General features: G+C 41.3%; 1 protein-coding gene across 2 annotated transcripts in view; it reads left to right on the top strand.

Moving 5' to 3' along the window:
- Positions 1 to 6,252: 6,252 nt before the first annotated feature.
- Positions 6,253 to 23,220, top strand: part of BCAT1 (branched chain amino acid transaminase 1) — a 57,542-nt gene continuing 40,574 nt past the window's right edge. The window contains exons 1-3 of one of the 2 annotated variants that reach the window (XM_034063016.1): positions 6,253 to 6,416; positions 18,570 to 18,743; positions 20,666 to 20,737. In XM_034063016.1, the coding sequence (XP_033918907.1) occupies positions 6,408 to 6,416; positions 18,570 to 18,743; positions 20,666 to 20,737 (255 nt within the window). In that variant the 5' untranslated portion in view covers positions 6,253 to 6,407. The remainder of the gene's footprint in view (positions 6,417 to 18,569; positions 18,744 to 20,665; positions 20,738 to 23,220) is intronic. The other variant, XM_034063017.1, reaches the window with a different exon arrangement.

Below are 23,220 nucleotides of genomic sequence, written 5' to 3'. Positions count from 1 at the left end.
AGTTTCAATGCTTCTTCCTTTGACTAAGGTTCCAGCCTCTCAACTGACTTACCAAAAGTTGGTTCTAAAGAATTCCAAAGAATTGGCACTTCCTAATTTAAAAGGAAAAAAATCCTAGATACCTATAGTTATATTTGTTTAACTGGGAGAGATATAATATTAACCTCTGTGGCCAGTTACTTTTAGTGACTGGTTGCCATTAATTAACCAGGAATACTTTGACTTTGTTATTACCCGCAATATGGTACCACTGTATTTTAGAGTTAAGCCATAAACGTTGTAAAGAAAGGTATCTTGTCTCTGCCGTGTCGTGGCTTGCTTTGGCTGTTACTTCTACCCTTCCAATTGCCATTACCAGCTCTGACAGCACTAGTGTCAGAGCTGGTAATGGCAGACTATCTTACCTAGCCGAATCTGACTTTTGGGAACCATTTGTTCTAATTGGTCCTGACATACTAAAGCATCTTTCAGAGGAGTTGGATCTTGTGTTCAGTCCAACAAAGAGATTTTGCAGCTGCTGTGATTCCTCACCAAGCCTCATTTCAGCACAATTATTGTATGCAAAAGCACCCTCAAATATGTATCATTTTGCAGAAAAATAACAGGATTGATGTGTAGTAATTTGGTGTGGAATTCATTATCTCAAACTGTTATGACTAATCATTTGGGATATTGCTAAAGACCTATTTCCAGCAATGCATGTATGTGTTTTTCAACGGCAATTAGTGTGTCTAGCTTACCTGCTGAAGTAGCGAATGTCTGGAGGTGTACTTGTTGAGAAGCATGTGTGTTCATGCATACTTCCCAGCAGGCACCAGTTTCCATTGAAGCTGCAGTACCACTTTTGCTGGGGAGTGTGGTAGATCTCCTACAGAAGTCGGTCTCCCCTTGGCCACCGGAGGGAGCCACGAGGAAGGGAAACACCGGGGGCCACCAGCGGAGGGGCTGCAAAGCCGGGGAGGGGAGATGGTGATACCTCATATGGCAAGTGCAAACGATAGAAGATGCTTTGTATTGTCTCCTTTTCAAATTGGCCATGCAATGAGGCAGCAGCCGGGATCTGACATGGGTTACATCTTCTGGATGGGTTACTCTGCTCTTCTGGAGTCCCTTTAAGCTTGATTTAATTTAAACTGGGGAGCTGCGGTATGGCTTTAAAACATGAAGTGAATGTTGAGCTTTCTATAAAAAGCCTTTCGTGTCAAAATGCTGCATGTCAGCCAGGCCCTCTCTTAGCTGGCAGGGTTTGTGTTGGAGTTTGGAGATTGGGAAAGCGGGTTTTCCACGTGCCATAGCCCAGCTGCCTCACTGCCTCCTTTCCTCCAGGCACTCAAAAGCTCTTCCAGTGACATCAGAGAAATTGAAACCTTACATTGATTCCCACAACTTAATTCTACTGCTTTGAAATAAAAGGCATTTTTTGACCAAAATATTTTACGTCACCTCCCAGGAAAAAAAAATCACATTAGGTCAATCTTTAAGTATTGGTTTAGTTTTCATATTGAAACGAAGCAGTTGGGCAAGTTGGGCCTAGCTGAGTGGCTTCTATCATTAACCATCTTAACTTCCCATGTCCAAAGAAGAGCAGCAAAGCTGTTGAAGGATCTGGAGCCCAAGCCTGATGAGGAACAGCCTCAGGAGCTGGGGTTGTTTAGTCTGAGAAGGCTCAGGGGGGACCTCTTGCTCTCTGCACCTGCCTGAAAGGATGGAGTGAGGTGGAGTCAGTCTCTTCTCCCAAGTAACAAGCCATAGGACAAGAGGAGATGGCCTCAAACTGTGCCAGGGGAGATTTAGATTGGATATTAGGAAAAATCTCTTCACCAAAAGGGGTAGTTGGAACAGGCTGCCCAGCAAGTGGTTGAGACCCAGTCCCTGGAGGTATTTAAATGACATGTAGATGTAGTGCTTAGAGACATGGTTTAGCGGTAGACATGGCAGTGCTGGGTTAATGGTTGGACTTACTGATTCTAACTTTTGTTTCCCAACCTAAATGAATAGTGTGGTTCTATGATTCTGTGAACTTACGTGGAGAATTAGCCTCAACTTGCTTAATCTGCCCAGAAGAAAACACAATAGCACAAAATACCAGGCGCTCCTGTTCCTTACTTTTCTGCCATTTTTGAAGCAGATCTGAGTGGGGGAGAAAGAAGCCACTTAGTGGTTATGAAACCTTGGGAGTTACCTTGGATGTGAAAATGGGCTGGCAAGGGATCATGGTGCTTCCCTTAAAAGGTGAAGGAGTGGGTTGATTTTGATGAGGCTCAAGTACCCTGGGTGCTACAGCCTCAGCTGGAGCCAGACATGGCGGAGAGCACATGAGGGGTAGCTCAGCTGCTGACTCACCCCAAGGTGCTGCTGCCAGATGCAACCATGCTCTCATTCCCACCTCGGGTGCACTTAAACCCTTTTTAAGCACCTCTGGAGGGCTTTGCCTCAGAAGCGTGACTGACACATGGGAAGGAAGCCAGCCCCATTCTGGCAGGGCTTTGAGGTGAGGCAGCTGTGGTGGCCCGGAACCTTCTGGAAGAGGCCTGCGGGGAGCAGCGCTCTGCAGGCCCTGACCGGCCCTGCCCTGCCTGAGGAGGCTGTGAGGAGGATGGAGATGAAGGAAAAGGAACAGGTGAGTGATGAGTGGCTATAAAACTGAAGTCTGACAGAAATGTCGGAAACAAATTGTTCCTGGTTAATTCCCACAGCGGAATGTTTTTCTTGTGCCTTTCAAGGCAAAAAGAAGTGACACATTCACAAAATGCTTCTTTAGGAAGAATATGCAAAATGCTGTTTCCCTGACTTGGTAGGGATGAAAGGGGAGGAGATGCGTTTATTTTGTTCCAGTTACCCTCATCCATGCAGATGTTTTCCTTTCAGCCTCTTTCCTAGTGTTCTGCCAGTTGTCAGGTGCTGTGTTACTGATTTGTCCTTTATCTTTGCTCATGACTCCTGTTTTTCAGTGTTCCTTTCTGCGAGTGTAATTATACAGCCTGTATTTCTTTGTGAGGATGCCAGCTTAGATGCTTCCTGCCTTTTAGCACCTACAACAATTACTTCCTACTCCCATGTTTTTATCTGGGTTTTTAAACCCACATGACTCAGTCCGTTTTACATCAGAGCCCACACACAGCAGAGTTGGCATGTCTAAGGAGGTGAAAAAATGCCATGAGGATGAAAAAGAGGAAATGAGCACAAGGTGAAGGTCCTGCCTCAAATACGATATTGCTGTTTTGCTGCTCTGAAAATGGCATTCACTGGAACCTTAGTTGGCACATTGACATGTGCCTGTGACTGCAGGGGAGGTCACTGCGCCTTCTTCTTTGTTTCTACAAAGAATCTTAACTGTTTCTTCTCTTTTCCCAAAATGAAGACTAGTAATTGCAACCATCATTTTCTGTGTATAAGGCTCATTATTTCAGTTTCTCCCATCATTTTGTTGTAGCTCAAAATGACCGGACTTTAAATGAAAAGAATAAAAAAAAGAAAACCCCTAATATCTTATACTTATATGAAAACATATATGCATATAATATTTAAACATAATAATTTGAAATTAATGTGGTTTTTTTTTAACTTATAGTTTTAAACATAATAGTTTTTTAGGGTTTTTTTTTCCTGTTAGGAAATTTCTACAACACCAATCTGATTCTTATCCAAAGGATTTTACTTTCCCTCACTTTAAAACTTTCTACAATTGTATTCCCAGTTCTGCAAGGCAGCTATATGGGAACCCTGTCCTGAAATTACCTTCTTAATTATTATGAAGAATTTTAGTTTTGCGACAGGTCAGTCACAGTGTTTCCCTGAGGAATATTTTGGGTGAAAGTTGATGTTTCCTTATTTTAATTATTTGTGCCAATGCATTTTCATGTAGTTGCAGAAACTAGCAGAGATTGGGTTTTGGTACAGAAGCTAAGTAGAAACAAAGTTTTTTCCAGAAAGATCAAAATATAACATTCTGGTATTTTTAGAAGAGATATTCTCTTTTGCATCTTTTTTTTAACTTTGTAACACATTTCAAAAAGGCTTTGAAAATATTGAAAGATCAAACTCAAATTGAAGCACAGATTTTGTCAAGATCATGGAATCGCAAAATGGTTTGGGTTGGAAGGGACCTTAAAGAACATCCAGTTCCAACCCCTCTGCCATCCATCCCCTCCAGGCCTCTGAGCATCTCTGTGGCCCTCTTCTGGACTTGCTCCAACAGCTCCATGTCCTTCTTATGCAGGGGACACTAAAACTGTACACAGTGGCAACCTGCATTTTGGGAGTCTTGTGTAGTTCATGTCCCTGTCCTAAATTCAAGATGATCAAGGGTATGGAACTGTTCCTATATTAGGAGTAAAAAGATTAAGACACTTCCTCTGGAAAAAGGGAATGGCTGACAGAGAGTTCAACAGTCTTTAAAATCACAAATGACATAGATGGGGTGAATATTTGGCCTTCATTTATGTTTATAGTTTCACAGTATCAGAAGGAAGCATGAAGTGAAATTTTCAAGTGGCAGATTCAAAACAACCAAAATTATCTATTTTTCCATAGAACAAAGCAAAATTGTGGAACTCACCACATGCCAAATTTTGCATGTGTTCAAGGAACAATAAATTCAAGGAACAAAAAATCCATGAAGCCTAAAGAATTCATCTTTTGGGAAACTGCTGGGGTACAAAGCCCTTGAGGCTAGGAGAGCACATCAGGTGTGCTCCTATGTGCTTATTCTGTTCTTGTAAATCTTCTGTACGCATCATTACTGTCAACTGTCAGAGGCAGGATCCTGAATTATCTGGTATGGTTGGTCCTATGTCATGTTTATAATATAAAGAATAATAATTATCCTAATTCATCAGGAATTGATTGGATTACTCTCATGAGCACTGAGTAGTAGTTCACTGATGATGAATTATGCCTCTCTCTGATGCTTTGCTGCCTTCCCGCCTCCTGGTTTTTGCTCCATTTGTCTTCTCTCCTAAATAGCCACTACAACATCACCGTTCACATGGACTTTCAGTTTGGGTAGTGACATTTCTTTGGAGTGCAAATGTTTGTAATTTCATTAAATAGTGTTTTTTACATAGCTGAAGACTGTCAGGAACAGATAACTGTTTATGTAATCAATCTCTGGCACTGTATGAGATAGAATAATTCATGTACATCATGCAAAGCAGAACCTGGCACTTGTGACAGTAGTGTTGAGATGAAACAGCTTCCTACAACTACTCTCAAGCAGATCAGAAGGGGAAAACATTTACAAAAACAGTAGTAAAAGAAGAAAAGACTTAACTATAAACTCAATAAAGATGAAAGCAAGCACACTGTGAACATCATACAGTGGTTATACTGGGAGCATCTTGTAAAAATTCATGGCTTGTACCACTACTGTGCAGTTTCACTGACAGCAATGATGGTAGAAGTAGCGGAGTAGATTGGCCTCTGATGTTTATTCTTTCCTCTTCAAGTGCAGGTCACCTGCTTGCCAGGTACTGAAATCAGCGATACAGCTGGCTGCAAGATAGCTGCCTGGGGTCTGAATAGCTGCAGAGGTGTAGCTACATGGGCTTCAGCATGCACTAGGCACTGGTTAGCAGGGGGAGGACTCAGAGGGCCGTTGTGAAACATCTGGCAATCCCAGCCAGCTCCAAATAGAACGGTTGTGTGGGCCCCTCCTGTGTTCGTTGCCAGTGCTGAAGGACTTGGCACAAGTTGTGCACGTAGTGGTGAAAGGCAAAAGGCCTAGGGAAAGCCTGCCTTACAGCTGGAGAGCTTGCTAGCGATGGGAGGGATAAACTGTGAGGTGTTTGGTGTGTCAGACAACTTGGATGCAAGAAGGAGGAAGTGACTCAGGGACTGAAAATGATGAGTTTCTTAAAGCTTGCTAAAACAGGGGTAAGAAGAACGTGTTGTCCTTGGTATAAATTACAGCACAAGCATTTAACTGTCTGCCTGTTAGACACAGCGTACGATGTGGGGCCATCTGAAGGACGAGCCACTGACCAGGACTGACCCCGCTAGCCGACCTGCCCCTGCGGATCGCTGCGGGTGAAGGTTTAGCTCCGGCTGGGGCGCTGCCGGGGGGGCGGTGGCCGGAGGTGTGCCTGCCCCCCGGTAGGGGTGAGGCGGGGCACCCGCAGCCCCTCGCCGCTTTCCCCGTTGGCGTCCGCCGTGCGCACCGCCCTCGCCCGCTGATGCAATCGGAGCCCGCAAGTAGCTGCAGTGGCCACGGCAGCAGCGGCAGTAGCAGGCTCGGCGGAGCCCGCAGGCGGATCGGCCGGCCCTGAGCCCCAGCAGCGTGCCGCAGCTATCGCCGCGCCGGAGGCTCAGCCATCACCGGGGTTTCATCGGAAGCACTGCACGAAACGAGTGGTGGTCCGCTGGGAGCCCGTTTAGCCGCGCTAGGGAGGTACTGCCCGTTTGCCAGCATGATCAAGGTAAACGAAGCGGGTTTCTTGCCGAAATCTTCTTGTCCATCCTTCAGGGGATGCGGAGTAGCAGGGGGGCTTCTTTGCACACAAGGAAAGCTGTAGTTTGCTGTTTGTATTTACGGATTTTAACGCTCTAGTTTGCTGCTTACGCTTTGCGAAGGAGATTTCTGCGCCCGAGAGCTTTATTGCTTGAGATTCAGAGGCAGGATGTATGTGATTCTTCTACCTCTTTCCATGTTCTTTCATTGCAGATAGCATGTGTGAAAAAAGAAGTAGTGAGTCGGAAGGGAGAAGTGGGGGAAGGGAAGGTGTATAATTTCCTTGGGAAGGAGGGGGGTTGGGGGAATATTTCTTACTCTTTATTTGTAACATGGGGCTCTTGATTATTAAAAAGAAAAAAGTTGCAAAGGATATGTTCTGCTGGCAGGCATTATGGGGTTTTATGCATGTGCGGTTATTGTAGGCCTAATGTTTGCCATTGTACTAAAATGGACTAAAATTCTGTGACATGTATTTAGAGGTGTTGAGTAATTTGAGAAATAACTTTAAATAGCATGGAGATAGCGCAGGTGGTTTTCAGTTAGATTAAAGGAACATCACAGCAATCCCGTACCCTGTGGAACAGCTGCACTAAGAATAGTTTTGGGTTTTGAAGATGGTCTGTGCTGGGCTGACTGTGAACTTCACAGCTGCAGCCTGATGCTAAAGTTAGCAGCTGAGATAAAACAAGACTCAGTTGTTTGCTCTCCTCGGGTAACTATAACAGGTTGAATGCTGGCACAACAGGTATGTGACTAGCTACTTCTCACCACTGATAACAAGTGTAACTCTTATTCTGTCCTAGGTCTTATCGATGTTGTTCTCCCCTGGGTGGGTCTAGCAGTGGTGCAGGTGCTGTTGATGATGGCAGAGCTAGAATGGGGTAGTGCTCTGGAGGAGGCTCTCATTAGTGCCATTTGCATTTTCCTCAACTGAAGAGTCTCAGACCAGACATAGCAGAAAATGAATCAGAAACTGCTCAGGGGAAATACCCAGCAGCTACCCCATCCAGAATGGTTCACTAGAATTCTGTCCCTAAGCAAAGAGTGAGACACACTGTCATGTCTTATACGATTTTTGGGGTACTGTTGTCTGTCTAGGCAAATGGGCATGATCCTGGTTTCCAGGGTGTTACCCAGCACCTAACAGTAATTCTCTGGCATGTCCATGCAGAAAAAGAAGTAGCAGGCAAGCCATAGACCTCCCTGCCTGTTTGCTCAAAGCAGGGCTGACATCTCTTCTCCCAGTTAACAAGTGATAGGACAAGAGGTAACTTCCTCAAGCTGTGCCAGGGAAGGTTTAGATGGGATAGTAAGAAAGAATTCTTCACCAAAAGGGCAGTCAGGCATTGGACAGGCTGCCCAGGACAGCGGTGGAAACACCATCCCTGGAAGCATTCAAAAACGTGTAGATGATGCCCCTAGTGACATGATTTAGTGGTGGGCTTGGCAGTCCTGGGTTAATGATTGGATTTGATGGTCTTAAGCTGAGTTGATTTTGTGATTCTCATTGAGTTCTTCTCACCTTCACAAAACTTAACTTTGCTTTATACTTTTACAGCAGAGAAGGCAGTATGAAGCAATAGCTACAGCAGTAATCTTGTCTCTTGCAAGTGGTGTAGCCTTGGGCATCTTGGTTCTGTCTGAGCCTTTTTTTTTGCACTGTTTGTTTAGACTGTAGGCTCTTCAGGGTTATGGCTGTCACTGTGTATCTGTAGAGCATGCATCAAAAGTGCAGAAAATTGCCACTTGATTATCACTATATTCATGCAAAACCCAATAAGTTTCTAAAGGTATCAGTAAGCAACAGTATTATTACAGCTCCTCATCCCTTCATTTCCTGCTTTTAGTCACAATCCTCCCTTTCTCCTTGAAGCATTTCGAGCCCAACCTCATCTTTCTCTTTCTTGCCTGTTTAAATGAATGTTACATATAAGAAATGAATTATGCCTCTGGTTTCTGCAGTCCTGCCTTGTTCATCTATTGCACTGATTGCTACTGACAGGCCTAGCACTCCTAGGACTGTGTGATGTACTGGATATTCTGATTTTTTTCCCATGGAAATTGAGTATTAAAATCTGCTGCAAAGTCATAGGTAAAAAGGAAGACTGCAAGATCATTAGGTAGCTTTAACACAGTCCGTAGGCTGTATCCCTGTTTCAATTTGATGAAAATAATCCAAATGGAATTCATTACTGATTAATGTATCCTTGGGAGAGCAATGTTAGGAAAGGAGGTAAATCAGCTCATTATTCATGTAAGCACACAGTTATTCTGAATTCGTTCAGCCATTTTAAAACAATTTATTTGGTGTGGCTATGCAAATGAATCAAAACAGACATTACTTTCATTGCTTCCTTATGTTACACTGTTTTTTTAAATGAATAATCTCAGCTGAATGTACTTAAATGGCAGCTTATTAGTAGGTTTGGAAGCAGGATCTTTACTGTTAGACTAAAAACGTTAAAGGCTCACTGTTAGAATGAAGGAGCTAAGGGGTAAGTTCTGTTTGGAAAATTTGCACGTGAGGGCTGATATCTTCATGTCACTACAGTGACATACCTTGTACTTCACAGTCCTAGATCAGCTCATCAGAGACTTCCATGAGCTCAAGCTGCTCAGTATGGTTGTGGCTTTTGATAGTAAATTGTGGCTATCCAACTGCAATGATGGCTGTAATGCAGAGATTAAATGAACAGCCTCCAACTTGAATGTCTGAATTTCAGTGATACTTGGGCATAAATCAAAGTAGTATGTAACCCTAATTTCTTATTCATAGTCATTCACATACTTGCAGGTTTATACCTCCAGTTCTTACCTAGGATGAAGTGAATGGGTTGTCCTATTTACCTTGGAAAGAATTTCATTACTTTATGACTTTAAACATTAAAGAACAGATAATATTATTCATGAAGCAGAGCATCTGCTGTAGAAGGACAATTTAGGAACTATTACTATATGCTATTGCAGATGAAAATCCAGTGTTATGCTTATGGAAAGACAGACTAATGTAATAATACCCTTCAACAGAGTTACTCATTTACTTTCTTCCCTTGAGGTCTGCAGTTTGCTCCAGGTTTTATTTTGGCGTATATCTGATGCATTAATGAAGCGAAACATATGACTTCTCTGTAGGTACACAGCTATTGCTAATTCAGTTTACTTATAAGAGCATTTCACATAATACTTGATAAAAGCAGTCTTAGTAAGCGCAGAAAACATGTTTTTTTCCTGGTACATGAATTGGGTTTAATTCCACAAGGTTCTGATTGTATGAATATCCCCCAGCATTCAGAGAGATCAGTGCTGCACAAAACATGTCCACTTGCTAAATTATATTTGGACTGTTGTCTGAGGAGTCATCACTTCTGTAATAAATGCTTGAGATTGCATTACCCTTACTGATAATGACCATTTTTAAACTTAATGCTGGGAGGCTCAGGGAACCAGGTTTGTTCAGTCTGGAGAAGAGGAGGCTTTTGGGGTGACATAACGGCAGCCTTCCTAAAAGAATCTGCAGAAAATCAAGGAGATGGGGCCGGGCTCAGCAATCATGTACAGTAGGAAGACAGGAGACAATGCCATAAATTGAAACCAGAAAGGTTCAGACTGGATATAGGAAAAATTCTCCCCACAAGGATAGTCAGGGAGATGGAATGTGTTGCCAGGAAAGGCTGTGCTGTCTCTATCTTGGGAGCTCTCAAAACCCAACTGGATAAAGCCTTGAAAAACCTGGTCTGAGCTCAGAGCTGACCCTGCTTCCTGAGACTTTGACACAGGATTAGTCCATGTTGTCCCAGAGCTATTCTTCCTAGGCTTTTTACAGTATGAAGAGTTCCGTGCAAAGATGCTCTTTAAAGTTACCAGTACAGGCAGATTTCTTTGCAGAAGGTAATTTCTTTAACAGGTCAGTATAGTAGTAGTATTTTGTTCTTCTCTAGTGTCTTCAGGTGCTCTTAAGTGCTTAACAGAAGAGGTTGAACAGCAGTGGTGCAAGTTTCTTCAGAAGAATGCTACTTTATTTGGACACTTTGGAGTTTATTGTTTGTTGGGGTTGTTTGTCATTTGTTTTTTTTTGGGGGGGGGGGGATGGTGGAGAAGGAGGGATTGTTTGTCTTGGTTTTTCCCTTACCTCATTACGATCCATGGTAAAGTTTATCTGTATTCCATCAGTGTGCCTACCACTGAGTCAGGAGAGGACTGTACCTCCTTCCTACTCTCTCAGCACCTTTCCTCTAAGTACTGTACTTTCTTTCACCATCAGCATCAGAGACCTAAGTTAGTACTACTTCTCATCATCAGAATACATCCTGGCTTTGCTGGGTTTCTTTTTTTCTTTCTCTTCTTAGCATGTATTTGAAGAATAATTCTTTAAACAAGGATCATTGTACCAGTAGATGCTGGCCATAGGAAGGGAAGAGGTATGTCAGAACTCCTAGTTACATTAGTTACAAAGGGAAGGTTAAGGGGATATATCAGGGATTCAAACACTTTTTTCTTAAGGGTCTTTTATAATATTGCTATTTTAAAAATAACAGCTTCTTCTTGGTTTTGAAATGAATTCACAAGGTGGTCTTTTTACTTCTTTTCAATGCAACTGATTGCAAGTGAAGTTCAATGCGTTGTTAAGAGTTCTTACAACTGAAAAGGTTCTGTCTGTAATATTTGATGCTGAATTGTCTAAACTGTGTAATTTTCACTTAGATATGTGAAAAATAAAACACTGGCAAAACTGTATGAAGCACTGGGGAAAAAGGGGAAAAAATGGGAACTAAATTTCAAATTCTGCCTTAAACTTGAGTTTAAACTTAAACTCTCTTTAGAAAAAGAAATGCAGTTTGGGAGATGAATGAAACAGTTTCCCGTGCCTGGAAGTGTTTGGTTTCTGTAACCATAAAGGGAGTCCATTGGATCATTTGGCTGTATTTGGTTCAGTTCAGTTTTTTTCTTTCTTTATCCTTCTAACCTAGTTGTGCCTTTTTCTAAACTTGATCCTCTGCTGTAACCTGGTCCATGGCCCAGGTTTCAGTTTGTAGTCTTTTTCTTTTTCATATTGACAAATGTCTCTGCCCTTAGAATAGCTTCACCTTGAAATATTATCCTTTCATTACCTTTTCAGAGATTATTTTTGCCATTTACAGGTTGGTTCTCTTGATAACTGGAGGCAGAAGTTCAGTAACATTCCTTTCTGGTTCTCCACAGAGCTGAAAATACTTATTTACATTTTTTTTTCCTTTTGAATCATCTTTTATGTGGTTTTGTTGTAGCCAACAATGTTTTAATCATGTCAATCAGGCAAAATATTTATTGTGACATACATATGAAATTCATGTTCTGTCCTGCCATTTCCAGGTGAACTGGATTGCAACAGTGGACAAATTGTATCCAATTCTGAATTGTTTTAAGATGTTTAAGCTTAGCTTCATAATTTCAGAAGTGAGAGATATATTCTAGTCAAGAGCATTGACATCCACATGGGTCGAAGCTGGGCAAAACCTTTGATTCCTGGGAATATTACAAGTAGCTAATTTGTTAATTTGGATTTATTGAGCTGATCAGGGCTGGTTGATCATTGATACAGATTTTGAGCTGTAAGAGGACAAGCCTACATTACTATTCTTAGTATTTCAAAGTTATCATTTTTCTAATAGAGACTGTATCACTCTTGACTTATGATGGCCTTTTATCATGCTATCATTTTAGCAAAGCTCCTCTGTTTCTTTGTGTGCTTAATGCTGACACCTCTACAAATACCTCATCTGTGAGCATACTTTTCCAAGGCCACTTTTAAGGTGCTGAGTGCTATTTTGCTCTTAAATTTCCTGGGCAGATTCCAGTTTGCTCTGGGCATTGTCAACAAATGATTGGGGATTTCAGATGAAGGTCTTCCTCACAGGGTGTTTAGAAAAGACACATAGGGTAATTTTAATGCAATTCCATAATTTTGAGTGTTACAATGTGTGATTTTCCCCTGTCATTGAGCTGTTACACAGTTGAATATATACCAAGTAGGTTGAGTATCTGCTTTGTCACTAGTTTAAAGTGTTTTACCACTTTTGAGCAGACATCGTCAAGAAAAGAAGCTTCTTGTGGGTGCTATCTCAGAATTTTTTCACATCCAAGGGAGTAATGTGTGACTCTGTATAGTGACACTGCTGTTGTGCTCTGCTTTCCTTGGCTTGTTAGTAAGCTTCCATGGGATTATTTACATTTGTCTGGTGTGGTGGATTATGCTTACTACTTTTCACTGTACCCACTGAAGCTCATAAAGACTGCAAAGCAAGAGAAGTTCCTAGCATATGCTGAGATGAACATCCATCATGAAAATGTTTCCTCTCCACAGTTTGTTAATTTGAACAAAACCACAAACGTCATTGAAGGTGCTGTCTTCAAACAGGTTCCAAGGATTTTCTCTGTGGGTTTGCTTGTTCCTAGTGCCTCTTACATCAAGGGGAAAGCTCCAACTTCCTCTCTTCATTGAATTGTGCCCAGTTAAATCAAATTAAGGCAGTGTTTGAACATAAAGCAAAAGACACATCCCAAGGATGTAACCCAGGCTTTGGTAAAATCCAGGGAGAAATCTCCCATTACTTCAAACTAATTATGCCAGCCTTAAAACCCACTGGAGCTAGTATAGGCCGGTCTTCTGCAGCTGTCACTTGTGTGCTGTTATACAAGAAGCTTCCATAAGGCATAGCTGTGAGTAGAGTGCACAGCCAAAGTCACATCAACCATTTACACTTGTTCTTTCTTGAGAAGACCTGTAATGTATATGATGGGCATGTTTCTATAAGGAAAAAGAACTACAGATTTACTAACTCAAGAGTCATGCACACTCTATTCTGGCACCTGTCCACCTCCAGGCAATTCTGTGAAGCAACCGCCAACCAGTGTTTTATGTATACCACCCAAAGGTATGCCAATGGGACAATCTATGTCTACATTTCCTGTCTGTAGAGGAAATAGATATTTGTACCTTCCTTCACTTAGGTGATGTGACTGAAAAGACAGTATTTTAAGGCTTCCAGGTATTACAATTAGAAGATTCATTTAAAGCTTATAAATAATGAAGGTCTCCATTCTTCATCTGCAACAAACAGTAAGATAAATGCAAGCATCATGTGGACCAGATCTCTATTAGAATTCAGGAGAAAGTACAGTCTTTGTTACACATCTAGATGGCTTGAATCACCCATTTAGAGAGAGCTATTAGATCACTCAATCCACTGTAAGCCATGAAACTTCGTGGCGGGGGGGGGGGGTTGGAACTAGATGATCTTAAGGTCCTTTCCAACCCTAACTATTCTATGATTCTATAATTCTGCAGCACTGTGGCCGTATGTCAAGGCAGAACACATATTTAGGTGCATACAGTTCTGCCTGTGAGCAAAAAAACAGGACTATGCTCAACATGGGAGAGAAGCATGTTTATAAGGAGTACCCCTCTAACTAGCTAGGCAGAGTGTACCTGAAGAACTGAACCCCTTGAGATTCCCAGGTTAGATAGCTGCTGCTGTGCTTTATCAGCTTCATCTGTTGGACGCTAAACAAACCTTTTGGGAAGCAGGGAACAGGCAGTAATTGCAGTAACAGCCTAACACAAAACAGAAAGTCATACTTATGCTTTTGCACCAGTAGCATTTGATACCCAGTGGAGAATTAAATAAGCCATGCAAAGTTATCAAGGGTAGATGTGATATCAAGCCAGCATATGTCTGCCCTTTACAGACCAGCAACCACAGTTGCATAATGCCTCATTGTACTCTGTGTTATTTGAGAGCCAGTTGTGTAAGTTACTGATTTATTATTTCTAGTGGGACTCTATACAGGGCTTGTGGTGAAAAAAAGTAACTCCTTTATTCCTTTATCCTCCAAAAGCTGTTTTTTTGGTTGTTTTCTTTTTTTTTCTTATGCCAGAGCTTTTGTTTTCTGTGTGTGATTCATCATTGCTCAGCATCTTATGTAAACCTTTCTTCCAGTGCAAAATGGACTTAAATGGGACACGGTCTGAGCACTCTGAGAATAGCTACAAATGACCCCTTATACAGGCCACTGATTCAGACCTAACTCTCTGTTTCCTCTGGTTCCACTGTAGTTATGAGGAAGGTTGTAAACAGGAGTATGTCTCTAAATAAAGGTTCTTGTCTGCCAGCTCTTTAAGCATGTCAGTTCCTCATTTTGGAATCCATCACTGTCTTTGCTGTAGTTTGTTTTGGTTTTTTTCCTTTTAGTTTCTCCTTGGAGTCTACAATGACTTATTTGCAAACTGCAGAATCTTTGGTCTCCTGCACTAAACTGTATGCTTCCCCTTCTAAGCCCTCAGCAGCTTTTCAGACAATGATTTTGTTTCTGCTGTGTACTCATTCATGTTATTTACATTATCATCTAGTAACTGCATCAAGACAGTTGCCTTGATCATCAGCTGCAGGATCTGTATGTAGTTTCCACCATCAGGGAATTTCCCAAATAAATTGTGAGTTATATTTTATGCATCTTTAAATCAGATCTGTACTTTAACTCTACAGTTGTCTCAGAATAAAAACCCCATATATCCAGGATAACTGAATCCCTGAGCAAATTAGCAAAATATCTTTTATAGTGCTTAGGCTCATTGCTGGTGTAACGGTGCAGTTAACCAAAGTTACGGGATACATGTTTAACTTTACTATGAAATCTTAAAATGCTAATTTAATACCCAGTATTGTAGAATACATGAGCAAAAAGAAATGTTAGAGAAAATGTAATGAACACAGGCTTCCTTGTGGTTAACAGCAAAGCCCTTTTACAATGTAGGGGAAAGTATGTATTAACATTTATTCTCTTTCTTGTTGCCAGTTTGATGTAAAAGTTCTCATATCAAGAACTAGGCCTAAACAATAAAACCAGGCAACTTCCAGGATTTTCATTATCTTGTTTGAGCAATGACTGTATCCCATAGCCATGAGACACTATCTAGCTAGAAAACAGGTGGATGAATTCATAGGTCAACTAGATCCAGCTGGTTGTTTTAACATGTTTTTCTTTCTGCAATTCTAGCAAACAATGCACTTGTTAAAAACCTAATTAATGCTAGAGCAGACAAACAAACCAACAAAAGAGGTACTTAGAAGCACTGTTCCTAGGAGTGAGAGATGGAAGAGCTCCATTAGGTCATCTTGCCTTCTCTCCAAATAGTTCAAGGCTGTTTTCCTCTATCAGAAGGGAAGAATTGATAATAAAGGAAATGGCATGGGAGAGTGAAAGAGCCACAGGAGGGTCATAGGAAGGAAAAGAAACAAGAACAGTGTGAGCAGTGAGCTTAGAAATCAAGTTTAAAGCACACTGCATTTGGAGGTCATTTGAGAAGAGGATTTCTTTTGCAGTACTTGCCTATTTCTGTAAAGGAAATAGGAAGGAGGATTTTATGGCTGTGCCGTAAATGTGTTAAGACAGATTCAACTACTGAATAAAGGGACATCACACAGAGATGTACAGCTGCTTTATGTCCGTTTAGCCTGATGAGGCTAGTGACAGGTTTTCAACATTCAACTCCATGTTGTATAAGTGTAATTCATAGCTCATCTTGTAAATTCTCTGGAATATCTGGAATAATTTTATCCTGAAGCTGAATAGATCCCATGTCAGGTTCCTCTTAAAGTTAGTTAAAATAAATTTTCTGTTGAAAATAATCTATTTTCTGTTGCTGCTGAACTCTTTCATTTAGCCTCTTGATAATCAAGTTTGTCAAGCACGTGGTTCTTTTTTGCATTTCAGAAGTAGTTATCCTTCACCTTGCCTAGCCTTGCTACCTTGCAGGTGAACTAATACAAGCTTTCTGATACAACATGTTAGGCATTACTTAACTCATTCAAATATTAATTTAAGCATCGAGTCCAAAAAATTGCATTGTTTCCTAGAGAGGTTTCCCACATGAGTGCTGGTTGCAGTGACTTTATCAACATTGTCCTGCACTTATTTGATCTTGTGAAATCGATTTGGTCTGCTTTCAGACTTGTGATATAGCTGTAAATGTTACTAAATATGAATCTTGGATGGACTAGCTGAATAATTCCATTTCTTTTTGTTCTGTGTTTCAAGGTTTTTCTAACCGATAAGTGGTGCTCATATAATCTGACTCGTCTTTCATGTAAATGTGATAAAAACAGTGATGCTTGTTTTAAGAGGAGCATATTTCAGTTTTATCGTAACTACTTAAATTGCTTTAAATTAAACCAAATGATCTACTCAGGCCAGAAGATTAATGCCTGCATAATCTTTTGGGCTAGTTTATCTATAATCTATTCAAATGTAACCTTACTTTGTGCAGTGTGGGTATCTTAGATTAATAAACTCTTGCTTGTTCTAAGCCCTGAAGCTTTTGCTCTGATGCAAAATTATCATTAACTAATGTGGAAACGTTCTTTTTCTGCTGCGCTGGTTGCTTTATTTCTTTTATTTGTTGTGTATTTTTATTACACTGCCTCACTGTTTAACTAGTGTTAGTGCCAGCTCAAGGTTAAACAAGCAGCCACAGAAATGTGATAACACTCAGCTGACAAGGCATTAGGGCATATATATGTTAGGGAAGTGCAGAAATCAACACAAATAAGAGCTCTTAATGAGAATTCTTGGTGAACTGTAAAAAGCAAAGCATTGAAACAGCACATGCCAGGTTGTCCTCTTTTCTTCTTTTTTTTTAATCTTGGGGTTTGGTTGTTTGATTTGACCACTCAAAGAGTTGTGGTCAACGGTTCAATGGCCAGCTGGAGACCAGTAACAAGTGGTGTCCCTCAGGGATCAGTGTTGGGACCGGTCTTGTTTAATGTCTTTGTCGCTGACATGGACAATGGGATTGAGTGCGCCCTCAGCAAGTTTGCTGATGGCACCAAGCTGTGCGGTTCCGTTGATACGCTGGAGAGAAGGAATGCCATCCAGAGGGACCTTGACATGCTTGTGAGGTGGGCTGTTGTCAACCTCATGAAGTTTAACCATGCCAAGTGCAAGGTCCTACACCTGGGTCAGAGCAATCCCAGGCACAGCTACAGGATGGGCATAGAAGAGATTCAAAGCAGCCCAAGGAGAAGGACTTGGGGGTGTTGGTCAATGAGAAAATGAACATGAGCCAGCTTCAGTGTGCACTCACAGCTCAGAAAGCAACCGTATCCTGGGCTGCATCAAAAGGAGCGTGACCAGCAGGTCAAAGGAGGTGGTCCTGCCCCGCTACTCTCGTGAGACCTCACTTGGAGCATTGTGTGCAGTTCTGGTGTCCTCAATATAAAAAGGACATGGAACAGTTGGAACAAGTCCAGAGGAGGCCACGAGGATGATCAGGGGCCTGGAGCACCTCCTGTATGGAGACAGGCTGAGAAAGTTGGGGCTGTTCAGCCTGGAGAAGAGAAGGCTGCGTGGAGACCTCATAGCAGCCTTCCAGTATCTGAAGAGGGCCTACAGGGATGCTGCGGAGGGACTCTTTACTAGGGCTGTAGTGATAGGACAAGGGTAATGGGTTAAAGCTTAAACAGGGGAAGTTTAGATTAGATGTAAGGAAGAAATTCTTTACTGTTAGGGTGGTGAGGTTCTGGAATGGGTTTCCCAGGGAGGCTGTGAATGCTCCATCCCTGGCAGTGTTCAAGGCCAGCTTGGACAGAGCCTTGTGTGACATGGTTTAGTGTGAGGTGTCCCTGCCCATTGCTGGGGTGGTTGGAACTAGGTGATAGTAAGGTCTTTTCCAACTATTTTCCAACTATTTCTAACTATTCTAACAAGAAAATGTTGTTAGCTCTGTAACACATCGCTGGAAATACTGCCTTGCTTTGTGTAATTGCATAGCTTGAGTGGTTTTGAGGAGACACTGACCCAATAGCTGAAATGTATCTTTAGGATAACATTGGTGTTTTAACGGGTGTGGGTTTAAATCTACCATGCTATTAAACACAAAGGGCAAATTTATGCTTGGCATCGCTCCCTTGGTAGTGTTGGCACTAAACCAAAGAGTAATTTTCCCTATTGCTTTTAACAACATATTTCAGATTTAAAAGCTATGGAGCTATTAAAATATGACTCCATCAATTAGAAAGTAATTGTGGTATGTCTTTCATGGTGCAGAGGGATTAACTCAATTTCATCTCAATGTTGTTAACAGAGGCAGTTAGCTACTTGCTTTAAATATGTGTTAAATCTACAAAACGTAATGACTTCATGGAGAACAAGATTGGCCCTGTGGCATGTGCCCAAAAAATTGGCTGTTGACTTCACTGAACTGAGTGGAAACTTTGAAATGAAGAGCAACGCAATGGAGCCCTTAGGCCCTGTTTCTGTAAGTGGTCCATACTTAAAATTCACATACAAGCTGTGTGTCCTTTTTTAAAGATTATGAAAGGGAATATTAAACTATATCCAGCTTTGGTCCTCTCTATGTTGATGCCAACACTTGCTTTAGGGCAACTTCATAAAGCAGAGATGGGAAGTAACTGAAGCATACTGGTTGGGTGTTTGTCAGCATTTGCTGTCACCAGTAATTATTACTAGAAAATCCAACTTTGCATACTAGATATTAGACAAAAGCCAGCAATGGAGTTGGAGATGCTGGAGAAATTCTCGTTCCACAGCTGGCAGTTATCATTCTACTAGCTGGTAACCAGCAAGCACTTCATTGTAATTCACTGCACTTTGAAGAGAGATTAGTTGGTTTAATTCATCTGCAGAATACTAAATATAAAAACTAGTGGTGTCATGAAGGTCTTCGGGATTTTACCACTGCATTTGGAAGCATTTGAAATTACAGGGAAAGCAAGGACCTATTATATAGGACTTAGTCCCCTTTCAGTTGATAGGAAGGGGCCTGTAGCTGTGATTACATCACTAGTGCTGTAGAGCACTATGAAAAGAGAGGAACAAAAGGGTTAAAGCTGATGGTGAGAAAAGGCAGGAGGGATGTTATGGCCTCCCTGGGGCGTTAGGGGGGAGGGGAGAGGAAGTGAAATCTGCTGTGGCTGGGAGCTTGCTATTTCTTTTGTTGGTAGCAAGCCTGCTACCCCTTAAAGACCAACCGAAGACCTGCTTTATTTTTTTCCCTTACCTGGCTACCATATCCCAAGATCTGCAAAAAGGGAAAAAATAATCATGTTATTTGCCTTGTGTGTGTCGTGCTTCACAGCCTGTGAGTCTGCGTCCCCAGGCCTGGCCCCACATTTTGGTGGCTGCTGCAGGACTGTGATGTCTCTCTGGCACTCCCATCTACCTTACTCACAGCCCTCTTTGTCGGGTGTGAGCTGCTCCCTGGTTAAGAGCTTGGGGTGGGGATCTCCCAGGCTAACCATGGAAGATTTCCTGTGCACCTCTTTACTTCAGGGTATTATATCCTTAAGTGTATGCTTTCCCACCTGGGCTGGGACTATCCCACCCAAAATGCAGCAAGGCTCAGGGGTGGCAGGGTGAGAGGAAGCCACCAAATGGTAAACAGCTGGTGCAGGCTCCTGCTAGGGCATTTCCCTTGTAGGGTTAAAAGCTTGACAGCACTGGCAACCCAGCTAGTGCGGAAGGGTCCTCAGAGATGTTAGCCTAATGCTGTGGGAACTGGGGATCTTACTTTTAAGTAGATGGCTTGCTCCCATCTGTGTTGTCCCTCTGTTGCTGAACAGAAGGATGCCTAGAACAGTCACTCCTTCCCTTTTAGTTCAAGCATGATCAGTGGCAGAAACCTTAGATTCAACATACTGGATAATTAAAAATATTCTGATAATGTATTTATATAGGTGGGCATTCCTTATCTCTGTCTTCATTTAAAGAAGAATGTAACAGAACCGTTTTTCCCCTTTTTCTTCCATTCTGCCTAGTCAGGCTCCTGTGAGAAAAGGTAAAAGCAAATCTATTACAAGGATGATTTAGTAGAGAAATTGACATCTGATGGAACTGTGTAAAATCACAGTTTATTCAGCTTTGAATGAAAGAGTTGTGATACTGTGTATACTGGTATGCACTTCAGGGCAATGATCTAATCCTGAGACGTTGTCTCTTGTATAAACCCCTGAAATACAGTTACAAAATAATGCAACTGAAGTAAAAGGTGAAAAGTTGTGCAAAGAAGCTTCCAAAAAGTTCTTGTTACTATGTATATACTGATGACAAAGGCTGAGTGATCACCAATGCAGTCTGACCCTAAATAGAATTAACTGAATGGGTATCAACTTTTTTGCAATGTCCATTGAACTTGATTTCCACTGTTTCTGTTTCTCCCAGGCCTGTCAGAATGAGTGTACAGCTGGAGGATGTTCAGGAGAAACAGGAAAGCATATGGCTGACTCTTTTAAGGTATGTTGTTTGTTAAAAGATGAGTGTCTGAAACATTTCAGTAGATGGTGCCAGTCAGTACACATAACATGGTAGTGATTGTTGTGCAGGCATTCATAGCTACTGACATGCTTGAATGTCATAATTCTGTAAATAACCCTGTAAATAGCTGAAAATATTTTCAATGTAGAAATTGTTACAAAAAGAGCTTTGTTACAGTTTCAGGTAGTGGTTAAAAGGTTAGTAGTCATTAAATGGAAAATAAAATGGTATAGGTGATTTTACTTTTGACTGTTACCTACTTGAAAAGTAGTAGAAATGAAGATTGATTCCTCCATTAACTGTGTTTCCCAAAGTCTTTGTAGCACTATTATTTCTTAAACTTTGGCATTAGGAATGGTGTCCAAAAGTATGTTTTTCCATCTGGTCTTAAAAGTTGCAGAGCTAAGGATCTCAGAAGGACTCCAAAGCACACCACAACCCTGGCACATTATCAGCACTCAACAAGCAATCACAGCTATGATAATAAGCAGTGCTGAGCAGCTGCCAGGAACTCACATGAAACTGAACTCATCGTTCTTTTATTTTTATCTTATGCTTAGAACTGAGCTCAGGATGTAACTCTTTTTCTCTGCCTCCTTCCTGAATGCAGTGCTAGTAATTGTGAGTTCCACTCGAAGCCTGTATGGACACAGATGTCAATGTTTAATTTTCTGTTGTAAATGTAAAGCCCATTGCTGTGTGCTCCTTTGAATTCTTCATGTCCTCATTCCCTTTTTTTTTGCCTGCCTCTCTTTTATATTTCTTTTACCTATATTCTTTATGTCACACATCTGCCTACTTCTTTTTCTTTCCCCTCTTCCCTTGCTTTACAGTCTTGAAAAGCCTCATCTATATTTTGCGATGTTTAAAAATAGTACCCAGAAAAAGGTGACTTCACTTGTGCTTTTTCAGCAGTTCCCTTCCTGTTATTGCTGACTGTTGTCAGCAGTACATGAGATGAAATTATAAAGATATGCTTTGTAACTGTCATGTTCTTCCTGATGTTTTTGGGCAGTGTCGCTGCTGTTCAGTCCTCTGAATTATGCTTAAGTAGTTATTTCTATTTTATTTGACAGCCTTTAGCCAGATATGGAAAATAAATGTGGAGAAAATGTGTTGGACTCCTTGATAAGATTTATTTTGTCGCTGGTCTTACTGAAAACAGCAAAGAATTCTTGAGTCTGTGACTAAAGGATTCCACCATGTAGCAACATGTCACTTAATTCCTTTTCCCCCATTCTCAGCCCTTCCCAGTTCTTTTCTTCCTCATTTTTTTTTTTGCTTTGTGTGTCTCTGGCAATTCTGCCCAAGAAGGAAGATTTAGGATGACTGTTCAGCCAGAATTGATTTGGAAAACGTTGACAAAACCAGGCATGCAATCAGTTTCGAAACCCTGAGAATTCACAAGTGTGGAGTGTAGGGTTGTTTTGTGAATTCACCTTTAATAAATAGACAAGACAGCTCTTAGTAGATTCATTCAGTAGAGTGTGCTAGTGTATTAGATCAAAAATTGCTTTACAGAGAGAACACTCTTGTGTAACCACAATGTACTGTTTCCTTCCACTCATAGAGATAGCCCAGAAGGAAGATAGATACAGTGTCAACAAGCTCTAACAGTGTTTGGTTTGTAGGTGAACTGTGCATAAACTGAAGGAGACTGAAGGCAGATTTAATTACACCAGCAGTCAAGCAGGTTCTCCAAATACTAGGTAGCACAAAGTTGGATTTAATCCAGTTTCCTTTCCATTGATACTTGTATGTCAGCCAGAATGGCAAATCACTGTAGTGGAGAGGCCATGCGAGGGGTAAAACACATTAACAGGTGGGACAGATGGTCATAAAGGGAATAATAGTAGAAAAAAACAGCTGGCTCAGGCTGAAATCTGATTTGTAAGTCTATTGCTGCCTTATGGCTCTGTTTCTGAAGATTAGCTGCAGTCACCAGAAAGGGGTTCATTTTTTTTCTTTTAGAAAATACTGTTCTGAGTGTTTGTGTGTGTATGAAAGTTTATGATGGGGATACAGGTACTGATTGAATGATATGAATTATTTGCAGTCTCTTTAACATCATTGTCAAATTAAAAAGAAAATAATTCTGAATGAAGGAAAAAACAACACCAGACAATGGCAAATAAAAGGGCCTGGATTCATTCTAGGGAACTTCACAAACATTTCTGTGGAAGGCAGTTACAGTTACAATTTAAGAAACTATAGCTAATAATATTTCAAAGCATCAAGCTGACCCATGGGGCTGACTGTGCTGAAGAAAACTGCGATTTTGTGCCAGTAACCCAACTAATCCAAGATTGTGGGAATGTAGAAAAAAGGGTATGGTTTTGGTTTATGCTTACATAAAACATATTGTTTACAGGGGATGGTATCCAACATTTGAATGCCAGACTAGCTCTCTGAAGACATTTCTGTTTGGAATGCAGTGCTGTGCTTTTTAGGTGGGGTGTGCT

Source organism: Melopsittacus undulatus, chromosome 5 (genome assembly GCF_012275295.1).
Source record: "Melopsittacus undulatus isolate bMelUnd1 chromosome 5, bMelUnd1.mat.Z, whole genome shotgun sequence".
In the NCBI taxonomy this organism is placed as follows: Eukaryota; Metazoa; Chordata; class Aves; order Psittaciformes; family Psittaculidae; genus Melopsittacus; species Melopsittacus undulatus.
This window is presented reverse-complemented; position numbering and strand designations above follow the sequence as displayed.